This window comes from Triturus cristatus, chromosome 7 (genome assembly GCF_964204655.1).
Source record: "Triturus cristatus chromosome 7, aTriCri1.1, whole genome shotgun sequence".
Lineage (NCBI taxonomy): Eukaryota > Metazoa > Chordata > Amphibia > Caudata > Salamandridae > Triturus > Triturus cristatus.
In genome coordinates this window covers 1,797,666,313-1,797,676,786 of record NC_140590.1, presented here as the reverse complement: position 1 = coordinate 1,797,676,786, position 10,474 = coordinate 1,797,666,313, and the positions used below count along the sequence as shown (strand labels likewise).

The following is a 10,474-nucleotide window of genomic DNA, read 5'->3' as shown; positions in this document are numbered from 1 at the left end:
TGGACAATGTCAATACCAAAAAAAGAGAATCTTTTGTGAACCCTCCGCGATGGGCATGACGCCACATGTAGAGCCATTGGGTACCTGGCGTCTTGTTGGTGAATGGCTCTGGCGTGTTCGCTGATGTGGTCTTTTAGGGCCCTAATGGTGCTGCCAACGTATTGGCTATGGCAGGTGCACTCAAGCACATATACTACAAATTTAGTGTTACAGTTAATGTTCACATTGATCTCATAGTGACGTTTGTGGTAGCTCTTGAATTCCTTGACTCCATTCTGCGCCCATTTACACACTCCACAGCACCCACATTTGTGAAACCCTTTAGTGTGTGGTGTGAGCCAAGAAGCGGTATTTGCAAAGTGTGGAACAGTGGGACTCAGTCTATTCCTCAAAGTCCTCCCACGTCTGTATGTAATTAAAGGCTTGGTGGTAATGTTCTCACTCAGTGTATTGTCAGCTAGTAGGATGTTCTAATGTTTATTGAGGCTCTTTCTGATCACTGTGCTGAGGTCATTGTAGTCTATTATCAGCCTAGTTTGTGGGATAGGAGGTGCTTTGCGGGTCTTAGATCGGAGTGTGTTGTCTCTGTTGGTTTTCTTTATTCTGGTTGCTGCTTTGTTGATCGTGTCGGGTTTGTAACCTCATTTAGAGAATCTGTCCTTCATGTCTGACCAGCAGCTAAGGAATTCAGTTTCTTCGCTACAATTCCTTCGTGCTCTCACGAGTTCACCATAAGGGATGAACTCTATCTGATGTGCAGGGTGGGAGCTGTCCCCATGAAGAATAGCATTGCAAGCAGTCTCTTTACGATATAATCTACTGTGTAGAAAATTGTCTTTGACATAGAGTTCCAAATCTAGGAATGTAATGAGGGATGTGCTGTGGCTGCACGTGAATCTCATGTCCATGTCATTAGAGTTTAGGTGGTCACAAAAGTCATCTAGCTCTTCTAGTGTGCCGGACCAGAGGAGAAGACAATCGTCGATATATCGATGCCAGTATACAATAGAATTAGTCCAATGTGCACCCTTCTTACCCAAGATCCAAATTGCCTCTAATGAGCCCATGTAGAGGTTAGCGAAAGAAGGTGAGAAGCTTGAGCCCATGGCCACACCTTTGGTTTGCTTGTACCATTTCTTATCGTAAATCAAACAGTTATTCTTAAGTATAATGTCCATCATGGCTATTAACATATTTGTGTGTTGCCACAGGGTGGCAGGTCTCATATCTAGATATTTTGTCACAGCCTCTAAGCCTACATCAGGTTTGATCGAGGTGTACAGAGACACCACATCAAGTGTCGCCATAATCATGCCTGGTTGCCATCAAACGTCACTGAGGATACCAAGAATGTGCTTCGTGTCCTGGATAAACGACGGGAGATTTTTGACCATAGGATTAAGAATTATATTGTTCCCAGCCCTGAAGAGTCACAGGTAGTGACCTGTTGACGAAACACGTGTCGGCTGGCATTGTTTTCTTTAATGAAATACTACTCACATAAAGCAACTCTCATGGAACTACCGGTGTCAACCTCCTTATAATTTCATTTCTGTACCAATTGTATACTGTATACGTGTGCCCAGGACTTGTTTTGTGATTGTATTGCTATGGGCTTTTAGCTCATAACTTATACAGGGGTTTTGGGTCTTCCCCTGACCTGGTTGCACCGTGAAGCATTTGTTCTTCGTTCCCTTAATACACTGCACCGTTAACCTGCTTGAGCGCCACTGACCTGCTCCTTTACAAACCCTTTGCAGAGACTACAAAATATAATTGTTAGTTACACATTACCCATTATATATATTGCATTTATTTTGAGGCAGTCAGATTAGCCACTTGGCTGTTATGCTTTCCACGTGGTGCTGAACCCTTTTTTAGATGTATGGTTCAGTTTATGCTTAATCTTTTATAGCATACCTTCACTAAAAGTATCCAGGCCTAATTTGTCTCCTTTTGTCTTCCACAATTTAGAGATTCAAATGGTATCCAGGATTTAGGGATTCCTTTAGAGGGAACCGGTAAACTTGTCATAATGTAGCATTTTTTTAAAAACAAGAAAAAAGTTGTGCACAAGATAGGGCGTTTGTTGTTCTAAGATTATCATCTTTCGGAAACAAGCACATTTTGTACAACCTTTTATGGTAATCGATTTTTATAATTTTCAGTTGTTTCCTCATACTTGCAGTTTGGTGAGAAAACAGCCTAAAACTCATATGTAAACCTGGAAGCTCTACATTTCTAAAAATCAGACAAAATTCCAAATTCCACAAGATGTAATTTATTAAACAATTTGTTGGCCACTTGAAATGAAGTGTCCAAAAGTGTTTCTGGTATCCAATGACAGGGTGCCCAGCAGAAGGAAAGGAACAACCACACATATGCTCCCTAAGCTTGGAAAGGAGTTCTCCAAACCTTCCTTTATCATTGTAAACATACCCAACATATCATCTGTCTTGATAGTCTATAAAAGCAAATATCTTTTAATCCCAAATTTTCACTTGGAGCATGTTCTTGCCAGTCAACCCATGTTACATCACTTGGTAGTAACTTGATTACTTTGTCAGGACATAATAGTATAGGGATTATGGGTGATTAGTTAGCAGCTCTTCATATCAGAAGTATAACAGGAAATCAAATGATGCAGGAAGTGCAACCTGCAAGGGTGGTGGTAGGGTAGTATAAAGTTAGAGATAGAAGCCAATTCTATGGTATCCAATCCTGCATCAAAGGGTGACTAGTACTTACGGTCAACCACCATACTTAAGATACTTCTGATATAATGAGATAGTGATTATAAGACTTTTCCTGGTTTTTACACCAGACTAGTTTCAACTGGACCTGGACTAGACCCTACTGGTGGCCTCTAATGGATTGAGTCTCGACCACTGAGTGGTATCTCCCTGGTCCTGGAACTCTTGACTATGACTAGCTGGACTTATCTTAACATCTATGAAAATTTTGGACTTGTCTATACTTCCAGACCTCTGAAGGACCAGGCCCTGCCACCTAAGCCGCTCCAAACAAGGTGCAAAATTGCTGGGCCAAAGAACAGGTACACCCGTCTTAAAGCTTCTCCATTGCTGCAAATCCATTTCATTAGGACATTGGTGAGAAAGTATACAACGTCATGGAATTCCTGTCAGATACAGACTGAACCTTATCCCACTGAAGGATTGTGGGCATATTTTCAAATAGTTCATGGAACCCAGCTCAGCAATTGAAGTTGCTGTGCTGTGTTGTGCGGATAGAAATGATCAGAAAATAGCTCAGCTCTGCTCTCCATTCTGTGTTGCACTTGTGACTGCTTAGCACCAATCCAGGCACCAATCCAAACTTGTGTTCTGTGCTCAACATGCCACTGGATTTAAGCTAGCCTGGCTGATGAGAAGTGATACCCCAAAACCAGTCCCAGGATGCTTGTTTCTGGTCCAAGGGTGCCCTGCCCTGGCCTGGCTGGGTGGACTGTTCCTATGAGGAGCAGGGTCAAGATTGATTTGCATATGGCTAGGTTTATACTGGATTGGCATGTTATGCAGATGCTTGGTGTTGGCTCAAACCCATATCAAGAAGTCTTTGTAAGTATGGGTTTGAATCGAAATCCGTGGGTGGAGGCACAGGATTCATGAATGCCCACTTGACAAATGTGCTGCCTTGCAATAACTTGTTTTTAAAAAGCAACAGAAATAACCATTCGCATTACTTTAGCATCGAGTCTGTACCAAATAAGTGACACAAACCCAACACAAAATCTTTGAAAATATGGCTTTAGGTTTGAACATAACAGTCTAGAACGAGCGCAGGCATAAGAAGTATCCGGCCAATTAGGGAACTTCTCTCGACGTGAAATGTGACTTTTCCCACTCAGTGCTTTTCCCACAAAACCAGTGGATTCAGCGAAACCTTGTCCAATGGCTAAATGTCCTTCTGGAACTCTTTTTGAACACTGCTTTCAACGCTCATACTTCGGATAATTGTAGAGACCCAATGTAAAAGTCCGGCCTGGGCGAATCAACTTGGGGCCTGATTCACAAAGGATTTCCACACTAGTGGTGGAGGCCTAACAGTTGTGGTGGGAGGCCCACAATAGTGAAGGGACCTCTACACTGCAGTCACTCATTGCTGAGTTCCTGCCTTGAGAGCAGGGCCCCCACCATGACTGCGGGGCCCTTTGTGAATTGGGCCCTTGGTGTAACATACATTGTTCATCTGATATTGTGCCTAGGTCCCAGTCATATGCGTCTATATACTTTTATTGTCACTTTACTTTTTCTTGGTTCTGGTTCACCTTGTTGGAGTTTTGTTGTTTTGGTGTCATTTGTCTTTCTAAACTTGTATCTATTTTGTAAATTGGAGTTGGGTTTTTTGTGTTGTGCCTTTCACTTTTTATATATTCTGATTGTTCTAAATGCTTTACACATTTTCTTTCAGTTAAGTGTGTCTGCTCTGTGCCAAAGATTCCAGGGGTTGAGTTCAGGTTTAAATTACTGAAAGTTTTCACTAGACCTAAGAGGTTAGTGACTTTATTACATGTGGAGGACTTCAATGCCCCCCAAATAATAATTCACTTTCTCAGAGACGGGTGGCCACATCGTTTGCATAAAAAAATTACTGAAAATTATAGGAGACACCCTGAATTAATTCACCTCTGACAGTTTTAGGCTGATCAATTTAAGCAAAAATGTCCATTCTTCCTAAATTGTTTGCAGAACCTGTCAATTATATGTACCTAATTGTTTCCTAATCTGGTAAACTAAGTTATCAGTGCATTTGTCTGCAATCACAAAATACCAATGGAGTTATAAAGAGTTTAATGGGCAGGCTACTTGTCCACAAGCATGACTGATTTACATGAACACCAAACTGACTGTCCATCCACTCTATTTTGGGTCGAGCATACTGTTATGTTTCCTGTGACAGTGCTCCCACTTGGTTCACTGGTGGACATCTCAGATCGTATTTAAACTGACCCACACAGAGGGCCAAGGCTATTAGTTTCTGTTTTTTCATAAATAAACTTCGGCTTCTGTAATATAGTGAACTGCATTTGTCTGGAATCATAAAAGACCAATGGGTTTGTATGGAGTTTAGTGGACAAAGTGCTTGTCCAAAAGCCTGGGTAGTAAGCTGTACACAAAACTGATGGTCCACCCGCTCTATTTTGAGTTAGATAAACCAATGTTGCCTCTGATGGTGCCCCTACTTGTACCACTTGTGGAAATCGTAGAGCCTATTAAGATAGATGTTCTGAGAGACTTATTTTCTGCTCATGACTAACATGAAAAGCCTTGTGAGCCTAAGCTGAAAGAATAAAAATGATCACCACACCCTGGGAAAGGGACTGTGCCATTAGATTTTGTTTTTCCAAAACAAATTTTTGCTTTGGAGGTTTAAAAAATGCACAGAGTCCTCTACCATGTTATATACTCTACCACCCTGGTGAATGGTAAGCCACCTTACATATCTCTTAATAAGGGAGGAGAACTTTACCAAATTTCAAATGCACATATAGTGAGACATAATAATATAACCAGTCCCAACTTTTATGGATTTCTTTACAACTCCTTTACTCAATATTTTTCTGCAATTTAAAAGCCCCTCATTCAATCATCTGTATTTTCATTATTAGACAATAGCTGTGTTTGCCAACATTTGGCAAACAATATCAAAGTTGCAGAATGTGTTAGGAGTGCTTGTGGTATGACTATATTGCCCAGTGCAAGGCTATCAACCATATTCAGAATTCGGTGAAATAGTGGTTGATGTAACAGTGACCCTACGTTTTCACACCAATAACTTAATAACATTATATTCAATTTGCTCGTGGAGATACAGGAGAAAATTGCGCTTCCAAAACAAAATTACTTAATCAGTACCTGGAATGGAATTCATTGATTCCGTTATAATGATATTTTTATATACTGGAATAATTGATGTGTCAAATAAATGTCAATTTTTATGATAAGCAGTTCTGAATGGTAGCAAGACATGGGTGGTTCAATAGAACAGCTGGATCTATAGACAGATAAATACAGAACTATGACAGTATTCCATTAAAGTGATGTTCATCATGTAAGAGATAATCCAGCATTACACAAATCTATTGACTTGTATATTACACTGGATCAGAAAAAATCCACAATTGGCAGCAAGTGAGTAGTGAGTAACCAGCTAACTGAGTCAACAGGGTACACATGTTTTCCACATGCCCCAGCCTTGAACAATACTGGGAGTAAGTCTTTGGTAGTTAAAGAAATGTTTGATACTAAAACTAAATCTGTTTGTCACAATCCTCATACTGAGATTAGTGCAAATTTTAGACATGGACTAGTTTTCTTTGCAATGTTAGTAGCATGAATAATAAAAGCCATAGTTTGGCAATGCCAAACAGCCCTGGAAAGGCTCCCCCAACTCTGTGGAGCTGTGTATATGGCAGTTCATTAGGGCCATGCACTACGAATGACGTCTTCTCCTGGGACCACCCCTCTCAAGGAAGTGCCTCCGTCGGCAAGGATATTGTGTGTCTTGCCTACCATCCCTGTAGCATTCAACTCTTGTGACTGTAGGGTAAGTAAGGTTTGGCTAGGGTTCCTGCAAGGGAGGCGAATTTGGAGGAAGCTTTGGTATTGTGGTTGATATATATTGTGATTGTCTTCTCCATTGCTAATATTATACTAACTGAATGTTTCTTTCCAGCATAAATAACTTGTTGTATTTATGGATTTGTGTGGCTTGGTGGGTGATACCACAATTGGGGGACTGCTAGGGACCATACAAGGCATCCCCCATTTTCTTTTTAGATCATTTTAGCAGCTGTGTCATGGGACCCTCCAAGGGGTGCTGGCATAGAGTCAATTTATGGTTGCAGGGGCTTGGGGGGTTGGGAGCAGTCACTGTCATCTGGTCCTTTTGGCCAGCCACCTGCACAGGCACAATGGGTCTCAAGCTAACGCAGGGGGGAATATGTTGGATGTAGAAGGGTACTCAGGTAGGTATCCTGGCAAGCAAATGGACCCCTGTACAGACGTTCCCTGGTAGGGGATACAGGAGGGTGGGGTCCTCCCCTAAGGAGGAACCCATTCAGGTACCCTTGAACTGGGAAGGGGAGGTTCCTGAGCAGGAGTCACCGGGAACATTCATGATCTCACTTGAAGGCCAACTTGTGGATATGCCAGAACGAGTGTTTTGATAAGGGTAGGAAATGAATGTATTAGCCTCTCTGTTGAGGTTAAAAAACAACACGTCTAAATAAAGATGTAAAATTGGTGGGTTACTCTGTAGAATAATGAAAGATGGAACGTTTTTTGTCATTGTTTTTTATGTACAAATAAACACGGCTGGGGGTTTACTACCCCTAACCCAAAAAGAGAGAACTGGTGTGGTGTCTGGCGGTGGGATGGACGGGACTGTGGGGTATATGGTGTGTGACACAATGTCTTGAGGCTTCGACGATGCCTGGTCATATGATGGGATTGCAGTCTCTAAAGAAGGTTATGGGAGAAAGATGTTTAAAGCAAGTAGGGACAAATTGAAAATGTCAGGAACAGTAAGATCTGAAATACATGTAAAATCAGACACAGACATTTTGGAACATCACCTCCTCTTATGAAGGACACAGATTCCCTAACTTTGGGGAGTGGTTAGAACATACAGTGGCAACCCAATATCGAAGGATAACATTATTCCAAACTGCTAGTTAGCAGTTAACTTGAGACTGGCACATTTTGACTTATCTTTGCTTTTCATACACAAACCTCTTACCATTCATTATGCATATATAGCTGTTTGATACACCCATTGTCCTTACTGCATTTTCTATAGTAATTATCACAGAGACACATAAATCAAATTTACAAAGAGGTGAATTAATGCAGCACTGCAAACAAAGTATCTGTGCAGCAGCAAAGGCAACATGCAGGGCAGAGCAATATCTACAATGATATATAACTGTTTCTCTCTCCTCTTGTACTGGCACCCTTTTGCTTGCCTTGTGCAACATGCACACTGTTGCACCATAGTCAAGGGTAAGTGTGTTATGTTTAGCATGGATTTTGTACTGGGCTATTTCAAAACATACTTTAATACTTTTCGAATTTGTATGTGTGCTGCTCAGTACAAAGTTCAAAACGTTTGGAGAAAATAAATCTTTCTCCCCTGCTTCACCTGCCTCCAGGGGGCATCAGTTTTTTATGCAGATCCCTGTCTACAATGTTAGAAGATACAGATTTAAATCACAATGGTTGTTTGCATCTACACATCTATGTACCACCCATTGTACTCCCCCTTGATGCAAGTAGCTCTACTTTGCCTTATTGGAGGGCTAATGTCCACTGCAACAACCGTTCTGCAGGTAAACGTAAATCCCAATTCAACACTCTATGTGATACCATTCTTGCGCAAAGGGTAAGTAAATCTGAACTACTATCTTTACTTTCAGCGTAAAGAGTTCTAACATGCAAACCCTAATGAAAATCATTGTCTTAATATTTAGTCTGAACATTTTCATAGATCATAGATATCAAGATATTATGCTGCAAAGTCCTTTACATTAAAAAGCCTAATGGATTCTGTACTCTAATTTTATCTCAACTAATAACTGTTCTTGACATATACATGTTTGTATTGTTTCTTTTCTTTCATTGACAATTAGCTATTTACTCATGTGCTAGCGTCTTTACGGATGATAACATGTAAAAGTATGCAATTGTTTGATAGACTGCTCAGTAGTAATCCTTCCAAAATTAAAATGAGGTCTTGGTATAGTGTAATTGTAAAATGCTTGAGATTATTTTACCAAGTATTAATCTATCCCATTTTCTCAAATCGTGTATGCAAATTCTTTTAATTGATTTTCATTCAATATGAGCCTAAAACAGTGAACGTGTGGTTCTACATGTAAATTGTCTTGCATTCATTGTCTTCTTTAAAGCATTTTTAAACGTTGTGTTTTTCAGGCTATAGATAATTGGGTTACACAGGGGGGTGACAGCAATGTATGACAATGAGGAAATTTTATTATATCTCAAGGAATATGTTGATGTTGGACGCACATAGGTACCAAAAAGAGAACCATAGAATAAAACAACTACAGTGAGATGTGACACACATGTAGAGAAGGTCTTCTGCCTCCCCTCCTTAGATTTTATTTTCATTATGGATGAAGTGATGTTGATATAAGAAATTATGATTAACGAAAGGGATGTTAGAGCCACTATCGGACCCACAATATAGGTAAGTGTCTCAATTGGGTGTGTATTGCTACAGGAAATCTTCAATAAGGCTGTGACGTCACAGAAAAAGTGGTTTATTGTGTGGGTTGTACAGAAAGAGAGATGAGAGAAAAATACTGTGTGTGCTAATGGTATCAAGAAACTTGTTACCCAGGTTCCCACAGCCAGCTGGACGCACACAGATGTGTTCATAACTGTCAAGTAATGTAAGGGATGGCAGATGGCCACATACCTATCGTAGGCCATTACTGAGAGAAGGAGATATTCTACAACCACCATGACCATGAAAAAGTACACTTGAACAAGGCACTCAGTAAAAGAAACCCATGTGCCCTCCTGAAAGAAGTGAGCCAACATCTGTGGGAAAATGACTAAGGTGTAACAGATATCAGTGAATGACAAATTAGTGAGGAAGAAATACATGGGAGTGTGCAGATGTGAATTGGAGTAAACTGTTCCAATGATTAGAATATTTCCCATCAGAGTTAAGATGTAAATCAGTAAAAATGCAGCAAATAGAGGAACTTGGAGATGGGGAAAATCAGAAAATCCTACAATCAGGAAGTCCTTCATTGAGCTGTGGTTGTCTTCGTTCATTTTTCCACTGATGCAGGAAAGCTTGCTGGTGAAGACAACTGCAAACAAACACAAGCACTGTCAATGTAACTGCTGGTAGAAGGCACAGGACAGGAGGTTGCCCCAAATGTCCTTCAAGTGTATATCAATAAATAGTACATTGGCATTGTTTCATCATCTGTTTGTCCGTCATTAATTCAAATTACTTTCATACATTTATAATATATAGCAGTATTTGTGCTGTGCAGCTATGTGTATGGACTGCAGATCACAGCTCACAATCTACAGAAGCTTGGCAAGCTATTTTATCCTTACACAGTGTTGCATTTACATCTATTTAGATGTGTTTACCTTCATATACAGTGAGCATTAGGTAAACAAGTTAGCATAGGTTTAGTTAGTGATGTCGTAGTGAATGAAACCTATCACTGTTTAGACAGAAACAACTAAACAACCAAAACTAGTTGTGCATTATCTTTCAAAGAATAACTAGAAACAATGGTAATGACTGTGCACAAACCTAATTCATGCATAGGAAGAAAATAAACATACTGTGCTTAGCACAATATGAAATATGTTTACAAAATCAAGAACATGTTCTGCATTTTGTAGAGTCAAAAAAACATTAATGGGAAACCCATACATCGACAAAATGTGAAACAAATGTA

At 40.2% G+C, this 10,474-nt stretch overlaps 1 protein-coding gene across 1 annotated transcript; it reads right to left on the bottom strand.

Annotated features, from left to right (window-relative positions):
• Positions 1-8,867: 8,867 nt before the first annotated feature.
• LOC146813189 (olfactory receptor 1G1-like) lies at positions 8,868-9,827 on the bottom strand. Its single transcript, XM_085615296.1, has one exon. It carries the CDS (start codon positions 9,825-9,827, stop codon positions 8,868-8,870), a length of 960 nt encoding a protein of 319 aa, XP_085471422.1.
• Between the last annotated feature and the right edge of the window lie 647 nt (positions 9,828-10,474).